Source organism: Arvicanthis niloticus, chromosome 2 (assembly GCF_011762505.2).
Source record: "Arvicanthis niloticus isolate mArvNil1 chromosome 2, mArvNil1.pat.X, whole genome shotgun sequence".
Lineage (NCBI taxonomy): Eukaryota > Metazoa > Chordata > Mammalia > Rodentia > Muridae > Arvicanthis > Arvicanthis niloticus.
This window is the reverse complement of record NC_047659.1, coordinates 120,701,966-120,725,764: the sequence shown is the minus strand read 5'-3', so window position 1 is coordinate 120,725,764 and position 23,799 is coordinate 120,701,966. Positions and strand designations below refer to the sequence as shown.

General features: G+C 43.4%; 1 protein-coding gene across 3 annotated transcripts; it reads left to right on the top strand.

Annotated features, from left to right (window-relative positions):
- Nucleotides 1-2,149: 2,149 nt before the first annotated feature.
- Nucleotides 2,150-16,582, top strand: LOC117703237 (sperm motility kinase X-like). Of its 3 annotated transcripts, XM_076929950.1 has the most exons (8): nucleotides 2,150-2,386; nucleotides 4,670-6,583; nucleotides 7,387-7,749; nucleotides 8,209-8,272; nucleotides 10,063-10,272; nucleotides 12,254-12,474; nucleotides 14,255-14,380; nucleotides 15,006-16,577. In XM_076929950.1, exon 2 carries the CDS (start codon nucleotides 4,704-4,706, stop codon nucleotides 6,549-6,551), a length of 1,848 nt encoding a protein of 615 aa, XP_076786065.1. In that variant the 5' UTR covers nucleotides 2,150-2,386; nucleotides 4,670-4,703; the 3' UTR covers nucleotides 6,552-6,583; nucleotides 7,387-7,749; nucleotides 8,209-8,272; nucleotides 10,063-10,272; nucleotides 12,254-12,474; nucleotides 14,255-14,380; nucleotides 15,006-16,577. The 3 variants fall into 3 exon arrangements, with proteins under 3 accessions (XP_076786065.1, XP_034350590.1, XP_076786064.1); XM_034494699.3 differs by having other exon boundaries at nucleotides 12,254-14,380; nucleotides 15,006-16,582; XM_076929949.1 differs by having other exon boundaries at nucleotides 8,209-10,272.
- The last annotated feature ends 7,217 nt before the right edge of the window (nucleotides 16,583-23,799 follow it).

Genomic DNA, 23,799 nt, shown 5'->3' with positions numbered 1-23,799 from the left:
CAAGTGCTGGGATTAAAGGCGTGCGCCACCACCACCCGGCAAAATTTCTTAATGATTATAAAAATGGACTCTATTGACTGTCAGGCAAGATACTCTTTCTCAGAGGTCACCTGCTATTAGTCATTAAAACATTCATATCAATCTTTCAGTCAAATGGTTTATCCTGCTCCTTGAGCTCCTCATTTAAGAATGACAACTTTAGTAACTGGCATGTCATGAGAACTTACATAACCACTTTCTACTTTGTCTTTGAGATCCTGCCTGATGTCTGTCAGTGAAACTGTAATGATTTTCCTCAGGCATTACATATCTAATAGTAACTAGCTCTAGTTTGGGGTGCCTGGTGTTGGAACGCATGTCTCTCCAAATCTGTGTTGAATCTTCAGTCATATTTGAGGCTTTTGTGGTGCCAACCCGGGGGTTTCACTATCATGAAAGAATGTGTCCCCTATACTATAGGGCCAACCAAGACACTATTGCTGATGTCATACTGTGCTTGCAGACATGGGCCTGGCATGGCTGTCCTCTAAGGGTCTCAACCATCACCCGACTGACACAGATGCAGATACTTACAGGCAAACATTGAACTGAGTTAGGGACCACTATGGAAGAGTTAGGGGAAGGACTGAAGGAGCTGAAGGGGATTGCAACCCATAGGAAGAACGACAGTATCAACTACCCAGACCCATCAGAGTTCCCAGGAATTAAGTCACCAAACAAAGAGCATACATAATCAGGTTTTTACTACATATGCAGCAGAGGACTACCTTTCCTAGTGTCAGTGGTAGGGGATGTGTTTGATCCTGCGGAGGCTTGATGCCCCAGGAAAGGAGGAAGCTAGAGCAGGAGGGATGTTAAGCCATAACCTTAACATTAACACCATATCTAACCCTCTTAGAGAGTAGATGGGGTGAGAGAATTTTCACGTTAAATATACATATATAACATGCATATATTTCTTTTATATATATTACATATACATATATGAAAAGAAAAACAGATGAGAGTTTAGCCCTTCCCAGGACCATATGAGAGTACACAACAAAATGCCATGTTAGAGCAATGAAAAAGCCCTCATATACCCTTAGCATCCTGGCCCTTAATACACCACAAACATCCTGAATATTCTGTCCTTAACTTACCCATCTCCACAAGTACAGGAAATGGATTTCTGTTGTTTATAAATTTTCCAGCCTATGGCAGTTTGTTGTAGAACAGGATGGGACTTTGATATTTGAAGATTCTCTATCTCCCATGCGTACAGCTTTTGTTGTCTGTAGGATTCTAGGCTGATATTATTCTTTCTTGATCCTCTTGAAGATGTCTGCCTTTTGTCTCCTTGGCTTCTAGGTCTCTGATGAGAAATCTAATAAGAGTCTTTTGGGGACGCTATGACCAAACTCCCTTCCTCTCAGTCCTACTTACTTTAGTAACTTGTCCTAGGGTGTGTGAGAAAGGGAATATTTTGTGACAGCAGGACAATGAGAGTGAGGGGCATAGTTTGGATGGAAAGTATATAGACAGAAATGGTGACTTTGAACATAGATATGTTGAGGTCTGTAACAGACAGTTGTTACACAGATTTTGGGTCCTACTCAGAAAGGACATAGAAGCATCCTCTGCGTTCACTCTCTTACTGGTAAATATCAAGTCTATACCAAGTAAAGCATAAAGCTTTGTGGCCTCTATAATCATTATTCCTATTACTGATTCTATGACCTTTAAAGTGGAGACAGTTCTTGCTGTAGTTTGCACTTAATAAATCTCCTATAGACACTTGTGTCTGAACACATGGTCTCTATCTGGTGATATCGTGATGGGAAGCTGGAATCCAGCTTTAGGAGATGGGCTCTAGCTCTAGGAAGTAGTTTTCTGACCTGGCATTAAACATGGGGTGACCAGCAGTACCATGTGTACAGCCACATGCTAATAACACTGTACACCACCCTTTCCCTGTCCCCTCAGAGTGTGAGTCAAAATGGACCACTCTGTTGCTTCTGGTTGGGTACTTAGTAGCAGTAACTGGAGAGTAGCTAATACAGTCCTTTGGGGCAGGAGTGTGCCCATCCCTTGCTCTGACCTCACAAAGTACCATTGTGATAATTGACAGACATCCGCCCATATAATGTACTGCCCAGGGCTAGATATTGTCCTTCTAGTGTGGAGAGTGGTTTGGTGGTTATTTGTGAGACTTGGACTTCGGTGAAAATTTTGGACTCGGATACTGGTGACATTTTGGACTCGGATTCTGGCAAAGGTTTGGACTCGGATACTGGTGACGTTTTGGACTCGGATTCTGGCAAAGGTTTGGACTCGGATACTGGTGAATCTGCTTGGACTTTGACACAGTGAGCCATTATCTTGGTTTACTGCTTGAGGTTTGCAGGTACTGGTTTTAGTTTTTCATTTTATTGTTTTTAGTTTGTCTTTGATTTTAGATTTTCATTTTTACATAGTTTAAATTATCTTCATTAATTATCTTTAATTTGTCTTTTTCTACCTACTCATTTTCATTGCCTTTTATTTAATTTTTAAAGTTTTTGTTAAGAAACATTAAGCATACAAAGTAGGGCATTTCCCCCCAAATTTCTGTATATAACATATAATGTACTTTGATAACATTCACCTAATCTAAGAACCCCATCCTGTTCTTCCTCCTTCACTTCCCTAATGAATCCCTTTTACCACAGGCTCCTTCCCCTACCTAGGCTTCAGCAGTGTAGAGTCAATATCTTTGGGCTGGCTTGTTACACACAACAGGGTGATTTCCAGATCCATGTTCTTTATAAATGACAATTTCACTCTACAGCTTAGGATGTGATTCTTGCCCTTCTGTTTCTATGCATTGTTATCAACCATAGTGGGTGATGTAGCCCTGGCTTGATTGGATGAACCCATCTTGATCAGGAAGTTTGGACCTTTTAAATTTTTTTATTGGATATTTTATTTATTTACATTTCAGATGTCATCCCCTTTCACCATTTCCCCTCACTAGAAACCCCCTACCCCATCCCCCCTACTCCTTTTTGCTTTTGTACCATTTTAATTACATGCAAATATTAAAATCAGTTCTAGGTTGAGGAACTAGCAATACAACAGATGTAAATAGTCAGGGAACAAGCAAGACAGTAAACAAGTTCCTTGAACACTCCCGTGATCACTGTTTCTAAGGGCTTATCAGGATGACCAAAACATTTGCACCTACTTCTCTATTCACGGGTGTTGATTTTGCTTTCTTCTTGTTACTGTTACTGTGCCCATGTGGCCTCAGTATCTGAGTAATACAGGCTCAAAGGATGAATCTGGGTTTTTCCTCCTTCTCTATTTTATTGGCTAGATATGGGCTCTTCTTTAAAGTTTTGATAGAAATCAATGAGTTTGTCTGGTCTGGCCTTTTCTGTTGTTTTTGCTGTTAAGAGTATTTTTAAATTCCGATTTCAAATTTGCTGCTTTTTTGTTTGAAATTAGCTCTTTGAGAAGTGTACATGATATTTTGGTTGTATTTAACCTTTCCTCTATCTCCCACCAGATCCTCCACTGGACATTTCCTACCATCCTGGTTTGGGTCTTTCATTTTGTTTTGTCTCTGGCCATCAAGCAGTTTCTCTTGTCCTTATACTCTTCCACTGAAGAGTATTCTGTCCAACCTTCTCAGGAGCCATACCTTTAAAATTGATAGCTCTCCTGCCAGTTATCAATTGGGAAGGCCTCATCAGCTAGGTGTGTGATTTCTTGTCCACTTCCCCTCTTCATGATGAGAATTTGACTGACTTGAGGCTGAGCAGGTCACAATGCTGTGAGGTCATATGTGCAGCTGCTCTACAGTGCCTCTGGCTCTTACAGTATTTCAGTTTAGATGTTTTCTCTCTTCTTAGTTCTTCATTGGTAATTTAATATGTGTCTAGAAGTTTATCATTTTTTTCTAGATTTTTACATTTCCCTGGAACATCTTTAAAACATTCCATGGTCATGGTTTGGATATCTGGATTTCATTTGTATTTATTGTATACTGCCTTATCTTCTCTCTGATAGTATTAATGTGTATCTTCCTATTTCTATGAGTTACTTTAATGAAGACTTCATCAGTTATATTTATCCTTAGAATAAACAAGTCTTTGTTACTGGAGTGGTTTGAATATGCTTGGCTCAGGGAGTGGAACTATTAACAGGTGTTGCCTTGTTTGATGAAGAGTGTCACTGTCTGGGTGGGTTTTCAGGTCCTACTCCTAACTTTCTAGAAGAGACAGTCTTTTCCCAGCAGCCTTCAGGTGAAGATGTAGGACCCTCATCTCCTCTTGCTCCATACCTGTCTGGATGCTGTCATGCTCTTTCATTGGTGATTCAAGACTGAACTCCTGAACCAGTAAGGCAGCTCCAAATAAATGTTGTCCTTTATAAGCGTTGCTTTCATCATAGCGGCTATTCACAGCTAAGAATTTCAAACCAAGACAGTTACACTGGTCTTTGTATTATTTCAGTTTCCATTTCATCAATTCATATTCTGAACTTGATTCTAATTCTTTGAGATTTGGTTTGTACTTATATTTCTATGACTTTGACATGCATCATTAGATTATTTGGACCACCTTTGTGTTTGTATATATTAGAACAAATATTTAAGGCTATAAATGTTTCTCACTTTTACTTTTCTTTTATCTTGCATCACTAGGTGGTGTGGACACTGACCATTCTTATCAAGAAAGATGAGGAGATGGCGAGTGTGTCAGGACCTTAGGTCCAACCCCTTTGAAGAAAATGCCTTAACAGATCATTACCAAATACTAACATCCCTTGGCCAAGGAGCTTTTGGGGAAGTCAAATTGGCTAGCCATCTCCTCACCCACACAAAGGTAGCAGTAAAAATTCTCCCCAAAAGCAGGAGAAAACCCCTCGTCAAATCCGAAATTGAAATCATGAAATCCCTCGATCATCCCCATATTATTAAACTTTTACACATAATCGACACCACCAAAAACATTTTCATCATTCTGGAGCACGCTGTGGGAGGAGAGCTGCAAGGAAGAATTGTGGAGTTTGGGTACCTAGCAGAGGAGGAGTGTCACAGGCTCTTTAAACAGATTGTGTGTGCACTTCAGTATTGTCACCAGAAAGGGATAGCCCACAGGGATTTAAAGCCAGAAAACATTTTATTGGACTGCAAAGGAAATGTAAAACTGAGCGATTTTGGATTGAGTACCAAGATAATCACTGGCCAGAAGCTATCAGCATTTTGTGGGACCCTCCCTTACTGTGCCCCAGAACTGTTTGCAGGTCAAGGGTACGACGGCCGGGCAATTGATATCTGGAGCTTGGGGGTTGTGCTATACTTCATGTCCACGGGATGCCTCCCTTTCGAGGGATATACTTATGAAGCAATAAAGCAGAGGATCATGTCAGGAAAGTACTCCATGAGCTTCAGGCTGTCAGCAGAACTTTGGGATGTAATAGCCAAACTGTTAACCGTCAACCCTGGAGAAAGACCAACAGTCCATGACATAGTCAGATTTAAGTGGCTAAAGCAGAACAGTGAAGCTTCTCCTGCTTCTCTGGGAGAGGACACTGACAGCCATCCTGACCCCATTATAATAGACATCATGGGTGACCTGGGATATAATCCAGGAGAGATAAGGGAAAGTTTGCAAGAGAAAAAGTTTGACCAGGTGATGGCTACTTATTTAATGATCAAACAACAGTCACCCTGGGAAGACAGGTCAACCAAAAAACCGGATCCTAAGCAGTGTGATCAAACTTTGGAAAACACAGGGTCAACCATGAAAAACCAAACAGCAGTGAGAAGGGGGTCTAGTGTGCCTACCCTTTCCACCTTCAATTTTCCCAATGAACCAGAAAGTCTTGAGAAGGGAAAAAGAACTATAATGAGCCACACTATGCCACCCACCCTTAACTGCTTCAACAACCATACAACTCCAGTTCACCGAATCCAACTCCAGCCTGACCAGAAGGCTGACATTCTGATGAGTGTCTGGGGTGAGACAGAGAGCTGTGACATAGCAGAAGAAACCTCTAGCAGAGAATCGAAGTATTCATTACTGAAAATCCACCCCATCCACTCAGCCATGGGTATTTCCAAAACTGGCTCTACCCATTCAATGAGCAAGGGGTCCTCACAGTGTGTTTCAGGTCATCATGCCTCTGTGGAGGAAGACCAGTGTAAGGGCACCAACATACGCAGAGGAAAGGTCAACCCAACTCCTCCACCAGCCTCACCTCAGCGGGACCTCGTGAGACAGCTCCATATTGTCACTACAGCTGGGCCAGTGGACAACAGGAAATCACAAAATAGACCACCTCAATTGTCCTGCAAGGAGGCCAAGGGTGAGGGTCCTGCCATAAAAGAGAGAGAGTCCAGATCATCCTCCCCCCAAACAGCCCGGGGACACTTCCTCCGTGGCAGGCGTCAGACTGCACCCCAGGCCCCCTTTAATAGAAGGGTCTGGAAGACTTTGAAGAATGGCTTTCTAAAAGGCCTGGGAACATTATGTTGCTGCCTGCCAATCCAAAAGAGAGTGCACGTAGAATCCTGGCTGTGAGCTAAAGGCTTTGGAGGCAGCCATGGGAACAGGTAAGTGGAGAGGCTACAATGGACTTCTAGCTCTAGGCTTTTATGTTTTAAATGATGTCACTCCTTTAAAGAAAAAGTATTTATTTACTGTATGTGCATGGAGGTTAACTAGCCGCTGTCAGTTCTGTCTTTATCCTGTATCTGTCCTGGGGAATGGATTAACGTTTCCAGCCTCGGCAGCAAGTCACTGATCTGTTTCCTGGACTAATTGATATGCTTTGAAATAAACAGGTAATAAGAATATACATTTTAGGGGTTGGTGATAACATATTATCACACCAGCAATCCAGTCCCACAGTATCCTTTGTGAGTAAGTTAACCATATGTAGAGAGCAGAGACAGTGTCAGGAGCCTGGCCAGGGTGTTGGAGAAGGGTTGATGAAGGGATCAATGGAGCACTGGGGACGAATCAGCCTGAGGGCCCATGGCAGCACAGGGCCGGCTCAGCCAAGCATAAGTCCTGAAGATTTCTCTTAAGAGTCTCCATTCTTATGTCTGTTTAAAGAGCACTTAGAGGCACAGTGCTCTCTGAAAGATGATACCAGAGAGTTAACCAAAGCTTGCTGAGGATGCTGACAGTTGCAGGAGAGAGCCAGGTAGGAATGTCCCATGGTTGGGTGCCAGTGCGAAGTCATGTCTACATGAGAGTCTGAAACTATGGGCAAACTCTTTCTCTGTCTGCAGACTAATAGAGTGTGTCTCAGTGCTGTGACACCTGTCTCAGATCCCCTGAGAACTGAAGACTGAGCAAGGATTCTGGAAGGAAGTTCTGAGCTCATGATTGTCCTGACTCTGCCCTCTAGGTTGGTTCCTGATGGTTGGTGGTTCCCTGATTGCACCAGCCAAGTGAGGTGCTCCATGGAACTTTTATACCACAGCATGCAGGTCATCATCAGGAAAACAGGCCTTAGAAGAGCTGCCATGCTTGTAGAGATCATCAGCTGCCTGTCTCCAGCTGCCTGTCTCCAGCTGCCTGTTTCCAGATGTACCTCTTGGCCATTAGAAGAGACAGCCAGCACTGGAAACAGAGACCCCAGAGTGCCTGACCTCCTTGTGTTTGTGTCCAAGATGAATATTGGTGACCAGATTGGAGCCAGAAAGAGAGCAATGAGAGTGAAGAGTGTCCATCTAGTGCTCATAAGGGAAGGTACAATGTACATAAACAGGTGAGTCCACTTCTTATGGTGCAGCTCTCAAAACCATTTTTGCTTGCTAGACAGCTTGCTCTGAACTTACCAAGTTTCAGAAACCTTCACAACTCACCCCATTTAGTGAGTTGTTATCGGTGAGCCTGTCTGTTGCTGTGCAATCTGATTCACCTGCATGCACTCTTCTGTACTCTATATCTGGACAGACAGGAACAGACAGACAGACACACACACACACACACACACACACACACGCACACACACACGCACACACAGAGGAACGCACGTACCCACAGGCCTCTACATGTGCCTTTGGCAATGTTGATGATAGTGAAATTTGCTTGAAATGGAGAGAATCTGCATTCAAAGCAAAGTAATATCACATTTCCTGTGACTCTAGGTGTCCCTCCTAATCTGTTTTCTCTTGTCTACACCCCCCCCATCTAAAACATTAACACCTCCTCTATTCCTTCATAGGAGCCTTGTGAAGCAAAAACATGCCATGGTGCACACTACCCCTGGGCATCTGAGATCATGCAAGGTGAAGCCCACCAACTGTGTTTTAAGTGGAGCCAGGGTGAAGTCTGCAATGTTTGATAGTTGAAACCAGAGCTGGAGCTGTTTCCAATCATGATCATGGATAAGAACCTGTTGATGGAAAAACAACTAAGACCCTTTGGTCTGACAGGGAAGGCTTTCCTTTGAGTTGTTTATGGTCTCCTGCCACAAAACTACCTAAGAAAACCTAGGGAATTAAGTGGTCAGACTCATCGTCCTCCTTATACCCACACTCTAATATACACTGCTTTTCTTCTTTTCTTTTTTTATTTTTTATTGAATATTGTATTTACATTTCAGATTTTATCCCCTTACCCCATTCCCCCCACCACCACCCAGGAACGCCTTATCCTATCCCCCCTTCTCCTGCTTCTATGAGGATGTACCCCCCCATCTACCCTCCTACTCCCACCTCCCCACCCTCAAACCCCCCACACACTTGGTGTTCAGTCTTCATGGGACCAAGGATCTCCTCTCCCACCTATGCCCGACAAGGCCATCCTCCCCTACATATACAGATGGAGTCATGGGTCCCTCCCTATGTGTTCCCAGGCTGGTGGTTTAGAACCTGGGGATCTCTGGTTAGTTGGTATTGTTGCTCTCCTCATGGGGCCACAAACCCTTTCAGCTCCTTTAGTCTTCTCTCTAACTCCTCCATTGGGAACCCCTTGATCAGTTCAATGGTTAGCTGTGAGAATCGGCCTCTGAATATGTCAAGCTCTGGAAGACCTTTAAGGAGACAGCTATATCAGGCTCCTGTCAGCATGCACTTCCTGACATCCACATCAGAGTCTACCTTTGGTGACTGCACATGGGATGGATACCCAGGTGGAATGGTCTCCAGACGGCCCCTCCTTCAGTTTCTGTCCCACACTTTGTCTCCATATTTGCTCCCTTGAGTATTTTGTTACTCCTTCTAAGTAGGACCAAGGCATCCACACTTGGTCTTCCTTCTTCATGAGCTTCATGTGGTGAAGTTGAATCTTGGCTATTTCAAGCTTTTGGGCTAATATCCACTTATCAGTGAGTAAATACCATGTGTGTTCTTTTGTGATTGGGTTACCTCACTCAGGATGATATTTTCTAGTTCCATCCATTTACCTATTTAACAATGAATTTCTCAAATTCATTGTTTTTAATAGCTGAGCAATACTCCATTGTGTAAATGTACCACATTTTTTGTATCCATTCCTCTGTTGAAGGGCATCTGGGTTCTTTCCAGCTTCTGGCTATTATAAATAAGGCTGCTATGAACATAGTGGAGCATATGCCCTTGCTATATGTTGGAGCATCTTCTGGGTATATGCCCAGGAGTGGTATAACTGGGTCCTCAGGTAATGCTATGTCCAATTTTCTGAGGAACCACCAGACTGATTTCCAGAGTGGTGCTTTTCTTATTTTCAACAGTATCTCAAAAGGTCAAAGCTGTTTTCTCTCTGATACCCTATAGGGATGTTGCTGTTATTGCAGCATTGTGTCCCCAGGCAGCAAGTCTAGTGCCTTTACTGGCTGTATGACCCTGTGCTGTGGCTACCAAAGGACTCCTGGGAACACACTGAACAAGGGACAAAGCCTGAAAACAGCTTTATCTTCATGATGCATAGGGCATGAGATGCCCGTCAAGCCCTAACACACTGGAAGAAGGATGGCCACACAGGTTAAGCTTCCTTTCTCAAGCCATGGGGAAGGCATGATTGCCTAATAATTCGTAGTCTTACCCAAACTCCTTGACTTCAGGTATCATTGATGGAAGAATCCCCTGCTGATTTTCAGATCTGGCACCAGAGACAGAGGAAGCATTATCATCCAGATGGACTGGGAAGAAGAAGAGAAGAAAAATCTGTTCTGATCTGATGGGACTACCCAACACCTTACCATGATTCTTTGTTGTGCAAGAAAACGATATGAAGCAGCCCGGGGAACTTCCTCAGTGGCAGGGAAGGGGAAGTTCCTCTCTGTCCTGGCAGGAGTCAAGTGATCAGGGTAAAGTGCATCTCATGTCCCCTCCATTCACCAACTCTACTGCTGTGTATATGGGGCAAGGAGAGTCGGCTAGTGTGACTGCCCTCTCAGTCACCTAGGTATGGACACTACTTTGCCAGTAAGAAGTCTCAAGAACTAGTGTCATTTGCAAGACCCAGACATATAGAACACTGGCAGACATTGTGTGGGGGTGAGGGGGACCCTTTTGTTGGGTTCCTTCTAAATCAGTGAGATTAACCAATACCTACAGACATGAACCCCAAAGATGGCTCATAAAAAGGGTCCAAGGTATTTAAAGGTGAAGGCTTTCTGGTTTTAGGTAATGGGTGTCCGAGGGAATATCTGTCATCGAGGATATCCACAAGAGCTGGGCTTAAGATTTGCCAGGCACAAGGGTTACCAAGAGTGTCACATGCTGGAACATGGACAAAAAATGTGTGGCATAGAAAGACTATTTTCTTGATACAATACACTTTTGTGTGTGTGTGTTTGAACCACGTGTTGTGGTATATTGATTTATATCTATATAAATGTCCTGAAACTGGAACCAGTCAGCATGTCTATCTTCTAAATGCACTATTTCCCACTAATTCTTCATGATACACTGTGGTCTTCATCCTGTGCATTAGGTCTCTGTCTTTTTCTTCCTACACACTCCTGTGGAGAAGCAGCCAGCATGCATAATCTGGTAGGTCCCTTTTTGGTGTTGTCAGGTGTTCTGTACTGTGCTGTATCCATTCTCTGCACATTGGTGAACTCCATAGTTTGGCTGTCACGAACAGTTCTCTGCTACATGGGGTAGTACAGAAATCTCTTTTACATTCTGACATTCTATCCTTTGTCATGTACCAATGTTGGGAAATCACAGGAAAGACATGCCTTCAAATTTTGAGGAATCTCTACACTGTCTTATGATGGTTGTATCAATGTTTGCTCTGCCAGCACTGTGCAAGGGTTTCCATTTCACATGCAAGCAATTTTTTTGTTCTTTAATAATGTCTCATATGGTGACATTTATGACAACTCAATTATCACTGGTTTGCCATATTTCCTGGACAAATGCAGTTCAATTCACAAATGCTAACCTATGTCTCTCACTTGGTGAGTTTCCCCTACTTTTCCAAGAGCAATTTCAGCATATCAGGTCTCCTTTTAGTTCTTTGATCCATTTGCAGCTGCTTTTTATAGAGGTAGAGATAAAGACCTACATTCACTCTTTGACATTAAATGCCTAGTTTTTTTTATACCACCATTTGAAGTTTACATGGAAAAATTCCATGCCAGTCTGTGCTAAAGACTGAGATTATATCTGCACATAAATACATAAATGCATAAACGCATAATAGAAAATGCAACAGATGGATAACTAGGATTCACGTAAAACTTGTTTTTCCCTTCACAATCATTTTTTTAACTATGTGATCAAAAATAATCATGAAGATGCTGAAACAGGAGATTGTTCAGCTCCTTCATTCCTAAACTGTACTCTGGGTAAATATGAGCTCTATTTAAGGGATAAGCTAAGTTCCTTGTACAGAATTTTTCTATTAGAGACATGAGGAAAGTGTAAATCAGCCTATAACCAGAAACAGTTGTCTATCATCTTCTGACATTAGAAAACTCAAGAATGACATTTAATTGATCCAGTTGGATCTTTCTTTAATTGTGAGTACTTGTTCCACACTCACCACAGATTGAGGCAATGACGGAGAGAACTACAAGGCACACATTAGCATCTCATCTACAGCTATAAAACTCTGAGTGTGTGGAGTTGGAAAGACTGCTTGCTTAAGAGCCTTTTCTGCTGATACGTGGACGAAAGTTCAATTCCTGTCACCCACACAGGGTGTCTCACAATTGTTATAGTTTCAGCTCCATGTATCCAAGATCTCTGGTCTCCACAGGTCCCTTCACTCCAAGATGCACTTGGAAATGTTGCATCTCCTGCGTTTATGGTAAGAACACTTTTGACTTTCTATAGGATTCCACTGAAGAAGCTCAGGGTGAGAGCACAGGTCCTGAGCATCAGAAGACAATAGCCCATGATGCAGAGGAACCCTCTGTAGCATATCTGATGGCAGCACCAGGGTGTGCCCAGAGTCCCACGAAGACAATGGTGCTGGAAGTGCCTGAACTGAATTGCCTGAGGTTTATCCACCTTGTGTTGGTGCCTGCTGGTTCAAATGAGAACACCATGCTTGGGTAAGAGCAAACTAATGGTGACCAAGTAGGTTTCTTTATGGTATGCTCTAGGGATAATCTCTTGTATATTGTGTGAAGGCATCATGTGTCAAGTAAAAATGGTTGGCTTATCAGCAAAGGGCAGGAAGTAGAAGGTGAAAGTTCCAGTAGAGAGATTGGAACTACAGGAGAGAGTCAGACGTGGGAGATTTTCCCTGGACAAACTTCAAGGAAATTGAACATAGGAAATCAAGATGAGGTAATTTGCCATGTGGCAGACATAGTATAGTTTAAACAGGTTAAATAAGCTACAAGTTAGTCAGGGAACAAGCCTACATTATTCCCCAAGCATTTTAAATTAATAAGTGTCCAAGTAATTGTTGAGGAACTGGTACATAGGTGGAAAAGTCTGTGGTTGCAGTGTACTTTGAATACTGTCCCTTTCTTTCCTTTATCAAATTACTAGCATCCTTGCTCACAGGTTTGGTGACCATGTTAGAGAAAACTCCCATGCTATCATCTACCCTAAGTGGAGTCCTTCAAAGTTGGACTACATGCAGAGAGCAGAGGATAGTTTCCTGAAGCTGGGCGAGGGTACTAGAGAAGGGTGGGTGACGGGAGCAACAGAGCACTCCAGAGGAATCAGCCTGAGGGTCCTTGGCAGCACAGGACCAGCTCAGCCAAGCATGAGTCTTGCAGATTTCTACTAAGAGGCCCCTTCCTTGTGGCTGTTTCAAAGTCTCTTGGAGACACTGTGGTCCCTAGAGGATGATACCAGAGCATGGAGAGCAGATTGCTGAAAATACAGATAGGAGCAGGAGAGAAGAGAACCAGGTAGGAATTTTGGGTAGCTGTGTGCCAGTGGGATAAATCTGTATAAATCATGGGATGAAACTAGAGGTAAAACATTGTTTTTTCCTTGAGGACTGAGTGAAGATTCTTGGAAGAAATTCTGACCTAATGATCATTCTGTTCATGCCCTGTAGGGAGGTCCATGTTGGGCAGCAGTAACAGAATAACCTTGGCCCAGTGGATTTCTCCACACAGGACTCAGAAGCCCCTGGATATAAGATCCTCGCAGTGATGGTGGTTACCAAAGAAACTGAGAAGAAACAGCAGACTTGAGAGAATGTTCATGCACAGTGAGAATATCAGCCCAGCTGCCTGTCTCCAGGAATACCTGTGAGCTGAGGACACAGTAGTCCTGGACACAGAGAAAGGAACCCAGAGAGAACTTGACATGTTGCATGTGTCTAAGAGACATATGTGATCAATTTAGACGCAGCAACAGAACTGAGAATTCACAAGTGTACATTTGCAGTGCAGAATTGAGTACAAAGTGGACAGAGATAGCTCAGTCCTACAGATCTGCTGCAGGCCACCATAGCATCCTGACTATTGCACATTCACAATGAGAGGTCAAAAGAGCTTTGCAAATCTAGAGTTCTAGTCTCTGTGTAAGTTGCATTCACACTTGAGTCATTTGAAGGTTACTTTTTACATCTTGTTGGAAATATAAACACACACATGTAGAGGGAGAGGGTGTCTGTGTTTCTGTGTGTATGTGTGTGACACAGAAAGAGTTGAGAGAGCAGAGGAAGTAAAAGAGAGAGGAGAGACCTCTCCTTTTGTATTTGATGCAGAGTTGATGGTAATGAAGTTTTTTTTTTTTTTTTAAATTGGAAAGCATCCACATTCTAACAAAGGTAACTTTGTATTTTGAGTGACTCTCATTTCTGGAAACATTTCTCCTAATCTCTTTTATCTTGTCTCTACTTCCTTCTGAAATATTAACTACCAGCTCTACTGCTTCCTCGGAGCCATGGGTAGCCACTATGACCATTTGACCTTACTTTGTCTGAGGGTACCCAGCCATGTGCAAGATGAAGCTCATCTATGGACTGGCTTTGGACAAGATCCAGATAAGGTGCCGGTAACAACTATTGTGTGGTGGGGGGTGCAGGGAAATGGCGATGGGAAAACAGATGAAGTCCCCTGATCTGACTGTGTGGCCTTTCCTATGGGTGTCCTAGAGTGATTTGCCACATTTCCTGCAAGCAGAAATTCACAGTCACCCTCAAATATGGTTAAGGAGGAACTGGATTCCTCCACCACCTGAGAGCATTTTGCTGCAAACTCTTCCATGTATACTGATCCATTTTTCCACAAAGCTGGCTCATGGCCTGCTCATGTCCTTTCTTTTCTGCTACCCTGCTGCTGCTGCCCCTGCAGTGGCTGCAGCTGTTGCTGCTTTGTTATCTCCATTGCAAGCAGGGGAAGGCTAGGCTTTTGAGGCCAATCCTTGAACATTTCAAAACCTGATGTTGTGGAAACTGGAGAAAATACTAGGAATATCACTTAAGATAGTATGAGGACTGCACCCAGCATCACCTGCAGGGACCTAGGGCAGGGCCACCTCTTGAGTACAGACACCCTAGGTGGAAGAGAGGCCTACAGGTGATGCTTCTTTGCTCAGGCCAATAGGAAGGGGTGTTCATTTACAGGTTCACAGCTGGTCTTTTGTAATTCTTACCAAAACTCCTTGTTTTCAGATCTTCATGGAAGGGGCTCCTTCTGACAGAGAGAGAAGTAGGGCCAAAGCCAGAATCCCAAGTGCATGGATTGAGAGGAACTAGAGAAGAAAAATGTGTTTGGATCCTGGGAACACCCAGCTTTTTAACCATATGCCCCTAGAGTGGTAGAACACTGTCTGGGCAGCTTAAAGAACTTCCTCACCAGGGCAGTTCCTCTCTGTCCCGCCAGAAGCTGACTGATTAGGGTAAGGTGCTTCTCAAATCTCCTCTATTCACCAACTCCATTGCTGTGTGCATGGTGCAAGGAAAGACAGCTTGTGGAACTGCCCCCTTAGTCTCCTAGGAATGGACACCATTTTCCCAGTAGAAAGTGTAAAACACTGTGCTGTGAAAACTCTCTGCAAGATTCAAGACATTCAGAACATTGGCAGTCACTCTGGGGGCTATTTATGTAGGCATCACGCATACCAGTGACATCAACCAGTGCTTGAAGAAAGGAACTTTTGTCAAGGGACCCAGAACCTAAAAGCTGAAAGGCTGCTGATTTTAGCATTGTGTGTGTGGGTGAAGATCAGCCAGCTGGGATGTGGACAGAGAGCTGGGTACCCTGCTGTGCATACAGATGTGTTACCAAGAGTGTCACACACAGGAACCTGTGATGAACCTCTGCATCTGCAGTACAAAGATGATGATTTTCTTTTAAGGTAATGTTACAGTCCACTTCAGAAGTGAAATGCCACCACTATTTCTTCATACATCATCTCATCATTGTAGTCCCTGAGCAGTGCACCACAAAGCTGTCAAAGCAGCAAGCCCCTCCTTTCTGCCCCAGCCTTGGGTCCCAGAGAGATACCCTTCTGCCTACCCTAAAAGGAGATGTCCAAATGGAAGTTGCTGTCCAAATGGCTGCACCAGGACATCTCCTCAGTCTACCACCCTCACAGGAGCTACCAGGCCATCACTTCAGCCTACAGCCCTCACAGGAACTGTCCACTGTGGCACTTCACCTTTCTCAACCCAGCTGCATGACTTGAGCTGTCCAAGATGGCAACACCTTTTCTTCCTCAGCCTATGGTAGTCATGAGGAGCTGTTCAGGGTCAACACCTATCTTCCTTCAGCTTACAGCCTTGGTGAAATACCACTGTAGGAGTCGTGTCACAGAAGCTGTCCACAATAGCAGCAGCTACTCTCCAGCCTCCCCAGCAGCTCCACAGAAATGGCACCTCAGCAAAGCCAGGTGCAACAGGGAAAGACTTCCCATCCTAACCCACAGCCAGATTCTGGGAAAAGGAGGTTTTAAAAAAGCCATTAATCCCTGAGCAGCAAAACCTACCAATCGCTGAGCTTCCCACAAAACCCTACCGTAAATCCCTGAGCAGGAGAACCCATCAACCCTGAGTTCTTCAAGCCCAGGACTTGAAATTCCAGCAATCCTCACTCTGGAAATCTTTGCCCTCCGCTACCTCATAAATTCTAGATAAGCACTGTTCCTCTATCCCAGTCCCTGCTGTCTGCTCCAAGGAGCAGAGGTCAGCTGCTCATGGATTTCTCTCACCACCTATTGGACCCTCCAATAAATCTCTCATGATATTCGCTGCCTGGTGTGACTGTTTAAGAAATCAAGAAGAGAAGTAATGAGAAGAAGAAAAGTAGGAGCAAGGCTGAGCTCTTAAGCTCCTCAGCTTAGCTGTGGATTCTCTCCCCTGGGAGCTGCGATGCCTCTGCTGAGGAGACATTCTCTCAGAGCTATGTCATCCCTGGGCTCCCGTGTCTCAGGATACTCTTCCCATGGGACACTGTCTTCCCTTAGAGCTATTGGGTTCCTGGGCCTTCATTTCTCCACATGTCCTCCACTGGGATACCTTGGCCCCTCAGAACTATAGTTCCTGGGCTTCGAAGTTCCTGGATGTCCTGCCATCTGAGCTGAATTGTTTACAGTCATACTGTTTCCCCTGCTGACTAGAACCTGGGTAATTTACAATAGTCTGCCACATTCACTGCCTGCAGTACATGTCTGACCTCTTCCTGCTACACACCAGCTCAATTCCGTCCTTAGGCCAAATTCTTTCCTGACTTCAGCATCTCGTTTGAGGTTCCTCCATCCAACATTTTACTCCTTTGGTTGCCTCCTGTGCTCAGCACATTATTCTTCCATTTTGCCCATCTCTCTGTTCTTTCTCTGAAGCAGGTTACTGATCGGAAGCACAGTCTGGTCAGTAACTTGCCATCCTTTTCTGGATCCTGGGTGCTGTGGTGACAGGTTTGCACCTCTTGTATTTTTAGGCCTAACTTTACAATTTTCTCTTCTTATACATTTGGGTATCTTGATCAGGCACTTCATGGATTCCAACCCTTAATTACAGGTGTTGACCCTTTCACAAATATTCACTGTGACCTTTGTTCTGTACTTTCTGTTTTATTTTTATATAAATGTTGCCTTCAGTCCCTCAAAGAGTTAATGGCTTGGATAGTCCCAGGAGTTGATACTTTGATGTGAACGCACTTTCTTTCAGTGTCTCCCTATGGGACCAAGAGGCAGGGGCCCTGTTGTACATATCCTTCAGAGCAATCTAAGTAAGGGATGGCACTATCATTCAGAGCCACTCTAAGCATTCTCCTTAAAGAGGGTACAGTCTGAGGGTGGTGAGATGGTCTGTTCATTCTTTAGAGAAGAATGTTATGAGGGTCTTGGGTAAAGTATGTTAATCTAGGGACACTTTGAAGATCATTCCATGGAATGGACAAGTAATTGAACATGTTAGACATAATAAGGTCCGGGCAGAAAGTTTAAAAGAAGCAGCCAGAGAGGTAAGCAACTGCTGTGAGGGAATATATGGTATAATAATAAACTCAAACTTTATTTGAACAGACAATCACTCACCGTTGTGATCATTGGACATTTCCTGGACTTAAATGGGAATCTTGTACCCCTTCCATCAGATATTTTATGTGCTCTCAGGGCCCTCTGTTCCTGCTGCACATGACAATGAAGACTGAAACTGAACTTCCCCTAAAGAAAAGTAGTTTGTGGTCCCTGGATACTACTACTGACACATGTCACCATTGGTGTGGCCCCCTTGTCACAAGGCATTCACTAAAATCGTGTATTTGGTACCCAGCATACTAAACTTGCCTTGGTGGGCATGTGCTGGGACTAAAGCAGCAAAGAATTTGTGTCCAGTAGGTACTGAACTTCCTTGTTCACGGCCCAAGGTCCAGCCACTAGCATTGTGCCTTTTCGGAGGTCAGTTAGGGGATGAGTCCTGTATATTGCCCACCCCCACTCCCCAACAAAGGTACAATATGATGGTCACTGGCTATTGTTCCCTACTGGAAGATGCCATTTCTGTGGCCTATGTTGATGCTGGCCTGTTCTGGTGTCAGCTCGCAGTCCCAGTCCTGGGCACTGCTCCTGCCTTGAGGGACAGTGTGCGACTATTTCTGTTTCAGCTCTGACTTATGACAATGGGCTGTGTCCTCTGGGCAATGCATTCTCAGGCGTCATTCTTTGCATGGCCTCCTGGACATTGAGATTACAAACTGGTCATTAATTGATCCTGGAGACTACTTGTCTTGTCCTGGGTACAGTGTACATCCTCCGCCCCATGGGTATAGGTTCTGCAGAGCAGAGTAGTATGTGAGCCGACCACTAGGGACTTGACCAGCCCTGAGGTCTAGTATGCAGTCATACTAGTAAAGGATACTAAGCAGCTGTTTGCTACGCATTGACTCAGCCATTGGTTGTTGCGTCTCCTATGGTCTGATTTGTAGACTCCTGTTTATCAGGTTTGCTCGAATAGCAGCATTCAGAAAAACTCCTGGATCCTTCATATTGCCCTGAGTTCAGCATGTTGTTGGGGCTCTCAGATATGGTTCTTACTTAAAGTCTGCAAATGATCATGGCCTGGTCACTGAGCTTGCCAGTTGAACTGTACAGAATGTGGGCCCTAGGTACTGGAGACCTGATCGTGTCTGGACTAGGGGAGGATATAAAACTGAACTTGATATTTGACCTCAAGATAAACTTTAGATGGGTCCCTTGTGTTGAGAACCGCACTAGTCCCTGTTCGGGCGCCAAAAATGTTGAGGCCCGAGCAAAATGTTGAGGCCCTCTCCATTCCACGCTTGGTGGCTACTGTTTCCTGGCCCAAGCTCCAGTCTGACGGTCAGGGTTCAGCAAGAGAGTGAGGACGGACTCTAAGAATGGAGACCAGACTGAGTGTAATTCAATCCCATTTATTCTTCAGTCTCTCTTCCTAGTCCAAGTCCCAAGTCTTGAGTTCCTAGTTGTACTACTTCTAGTTCCTAGTCGTACTCAATGTTGTTCTCTCCCGAGTGTCTAATGTCTACTCCTACTCCTAGTGTCTGAATCTGTTACTCCAAATTGTTCTGAACTCTCCTGTCTGCCTCTCGCCTTTTATATGTCTCACTTCTAAGCCATGCCTTTTGGTCATGCCCTGATCTCTAAGTCACACCTTTAATCTCACACACCTTTAATCTCACACACCCAAGGAAAGTCCTGGGTATCTAAAGCAAGATGTTATCAGAGTGTGCTCAGCTGTTGTAGGCTATTGTCTCATGTCAGAGTATATGGCTCAAGATGGCTGCAAAGCTGATAGCTGCTTTCTGCTAAAAGTCGGCTCCCAACACCCTTGTTCTTGCACAGTACATGGCTGAAACATGTATTCAGTGCCTGAACAGAGGTGAACAATGTGCCACTCTCCTGGGTACTGGTCCTTTATTGTGAGCAATGTACAAGGTGTCTTCCTGATTACTGTCCCTACACTGTGAAACAGCGTGTTCATTCCCCTGTGTACTGAGTCAGAACTGGGTAGAAATATGAAGATGGCCCATGGGTACTTTCTGCCCTTACAACAGCCTATGGGAAGGCCCCTCAGTACAGGACATGCCTTAGGTTTAACATCTTGGCCTGCCAGGAGGTCAGCATCCAAGCCACCTTCTCAGTCTTGGTCTTTCACTGGTTGCATTGTATTACTGGTTGCCTGGGCTATAGGCCTGCCCAGAAGCCAGCGAGGTGTTGTCTCCTCATATATGGTTATGCTGGTTAGTTTTTGTCAACCAACACTAGCTGGAGTTTCCTGGTAACAGAGAGGGAACACCTCTTAAAAATTGTGTCCAACAGATTGACCCATGGACAAGTCTTTGGTGCATTTTCTTGATTATAAAAGTGTTGTGGGAAGGCCCAGCCAAATGTGAGCAGTGTGGCCCCTATGTAGATGGTCTTGAAGTGTATAACAAATTATCTGAAAGCTAGTAAGGACTACATAGTGGAGAACATGCCTACCCCACCAAAAATTTACTTGTGTAATGATAAAAAGACAAAAAAAAAAATCCCTATTTTCTAAGTGTCTCAGTGAAGTGCTTGAAGCCTGACCCAGTGGATATTGTCTTACAGAAACAATTGTAGCCTAACTCTCAATGGCTCCTAGTACTTCAAACTAAATAGCTTGTCTCGGGGAGAAGAATGATACACAATCTACTGCCTTAATACACTGAACTCTATTCAAATATGACTCTGTATAAATAATTCATGACACAAACACATAACTTCTTTTTAAGTCCAAGGGTAAGATATTCTAATTGCCCACCATGTGTCTGTCATTGGCACGTATTATATAAACTTTCATATCTAGTCCACTCTATATCATATTCTATACGGTTAGGCTCCCTGTTTTCAGCATTTACTCACCTTACTGTAGCCTTTCTACTTTTTCAGACTCCTGCCTAGTGTCCTTCAGCTGAATATGCCCAATTCCCCTCGGGCAGGCATATATAATGGTAACCAGCTCTGGTTCATGAGGTGTACTGTTTGAGTGAGTGTGTCTAAGCCAACAGTATACAGATGCAGGGCCTCAGATGGTGGTCGAGCAGGAGGTTCACTAGTATAACGCAGTAAAGTTTTTTGAAAAAAAAATTTGAAGAGGTCAGTTGCTGCTTCCATTGGGAGGTCGTTCAGCAAAGTGCCCTGCTGGAGTGAGAATTGGCCTTTACCACAGTCTGCATCTCCACAAATCTTGACTTAGTTTCCCTGTCACTAGAAGTGTGAGGAATCAGTTTCTGTTGTTTAGTAATTTCTCAGCCTAGGACATTATTATTGCAGAACTGGGAAGAACTGCAACATCTGGAATGGCCTGTGCTTGTTAATTTATGTTAACTTCACGAAAAGTAGTCTTATCTGAAAGGAGGGAACCTCGATTGAGAAAATGCCTCCATAAATGTAGGTACAAGTCACTTACCTAAATTTTTTTGTGGAGAAGGACCCAAGCCATTGCGGATGGTACTATCTATGGCTGGTGGTCCTAGGTTCGGCAATAAAGTAGACTGGGCAAGCCACGGAGACATGTCAGTAAGTAGCACCACTCCATGGCCTCTTTATCAGCTCCTGCCTCCAGACTCTATTTTTGATTTTTATCCTGACATCCTTTAATGATGAACAGTGATTTGGAAGTATGTGTCAAATAAATTATTTCCTCCTTAATTTGTTTTTTGCTCATGTTGTATCATTGCAGCAATGGAAACCATAACTATAACATGGTTTCATTTACTACATCTGTGAGAGGAATGCTTTTGTTTTCTGTGGAATTCTGGACTCACTAGCCTTACTTCACCATTTCAAATATGTCAATCCACTGTACATTGGGACTCGAGTTCTGGTGAGAAATATATTTTTTGTAGGAAATATATAGTTTCAAGGTAAGCTAGAGAGGTGGCTCGGCATTTAAAAGCACTTGTCTGGTCTTGCAGAGGTTGTGTTTTGTTCCACAGCACCTATGCTTAGTGGGTCCCATGGCCCGTAATGCTGGCTCGAGGGGATCCAATGCTCTCTTCTATGCATGGTACCCATGTGCAGTTGCATATTCTCACACAAAGATACACAATGAAATTTAAACAATAAATTAATAAAAATTAGACTTCTCTTTGTAAATCTATCATGAAGCCCTCCCCTTCTCAGCCATTGATATTAACAAAACACTCTGATATAGTCCTTTTTCTATCAGTCAAATTTTAGCTTGAGTGTTATGATGAGAATTAATTGACCAGAGTATATAGGGACAGAAAATGCCATTGTGGCATCATGCGTGTTCACTGTCCATGTCTGCAAATCAAAATAAAGTATAAAAATTATCCTCACTATTATCTTTATTATAATTATTTGAAGTGATGGAGAAGGTCCTTCTGCTGGGTCTGATGTGAAATGTACAGGACTAACTCATGTGTTTGACCACTAGCTTCCCAAGAGGAGGTACTCTCTTCAAAAGTTGTGAAACCTCCAGGAAGTGTGGTCCAGATATACAAACAGGGTCAATGGGGTATAAGTAGTGTTGTGTGATATTTTCTGGGGAAATACCAGCAAATGTCTAACCACCTCAGAAAGGGCACCAATAACATATAAAAATAACAATTTTATGAAAGTTCATCATGATAAAACAGTATGTTTATTAGGCGTATTAACAAGAATATTGGGCTACAAGTAAACCTATAAGTGATTCATGAGCAACTACAACATTGAATGTCCGTGCTTCATAGGCGACAACTCACAAGAGCCTTAAGCACAGAGCTCTCTACAGGGCTTGCAAACAGCTCCCTACATAAGAGAATCTCTGCCCACAACAGTTGTTTCTTATAACCATAAACTTGTGGAGGGGACTTATGAATCTTTTAGCTCCAGGAACTTCCTGGTATTTGTGAGTTGTTTATTTTTTGAGTTTGGCGAGCCCTCTATGAGTGAACATTTCAATTCTGGGGGGGGGGAAATCAACAAAAAACAACAAAAAATGTCATACTATATTCTATACCTTCTTCTGGCTCCTACAATCTTTCTGCCCCCTCTTCTGCAATATTCCCCGATCTTTGAGGAGGGTGATAGAAATGTGTGCTTCTGTCTAGGTATTTGGCCACTATGCCACAGTACTAGTTACCCAATCTCGGGATCTTCAACAGTGATTATGAGTTCTATCATACTTTATTTCTAAAAGAAGTTTCCTTCTATGGTCAATTACAGCTGGCAGCTACAGTGATCTATAGGTGTAAATATGTACAAGGGTTTAGAAGGTAGTTTGACAGGCTTGCCACATCCCTTTAACAAAGCAATAACAGTTACTTCCATATTGGAGCATTAATCTTAAACCCACAGGGTTCTATTTTGGCTTATAATACCAGACTTAAATTCATTTTTTACAATACCAGACATAAACTCCTTCTTTATAATACCAGACATAAATACCTTCTGATGGTGCATGTCTTAACCCCAATGAGAAAGATGTGGTTGTATCTTTAATAATAATGCCATATCCACACCAGCAAACTACCTTTGCTGGGTTAATTCTGTGCTAGCATAGAAAGAGGCTTTGCTGAATGGCCTTCACTACAAGTCTTATTTAGGTAAGCATTTCCTTATGGTTGCTGGGATGGAGCCACTGATGGAAGGACTCCATTTGTCGTGATGCCTTATCTACTGCTAGCAACTGCCATTCTAAAACTAAACTGAGTCTCTGCTCCTTCCCATGAGAGAGACCAAAGATCCACTGAAATCATTTACTGAGCTTATTGTTTCATAGTTGTCAGTCATTGACCTTTGATGTTCTGGTGACTTCTAACAGGAATAGATAGTGTAACAACATATCACACAGCTAGTTAGCCTAACTTACAAAGAGCTTAGCCTGCTCTAAAAGCCTTTTAAGTCTTTGTACAGCCCTACATGGCATCCTCTTCATCAAATTATTATAGGATGGGCAACTTGGGTATGACAGCATGTGAAAATTTGACAGTATCTCTCCAGCTTTCTTACAT

Excerpts from the sequence above, each read along its gene's own strand:
- LOC117703237 (XM_034494699.3), top strand. The coding sequence starts at position 4,704 with ATGAGGAGATGGCGAGTGTGTCAGGACCTTAGGTCCAACCCCTTTGAA.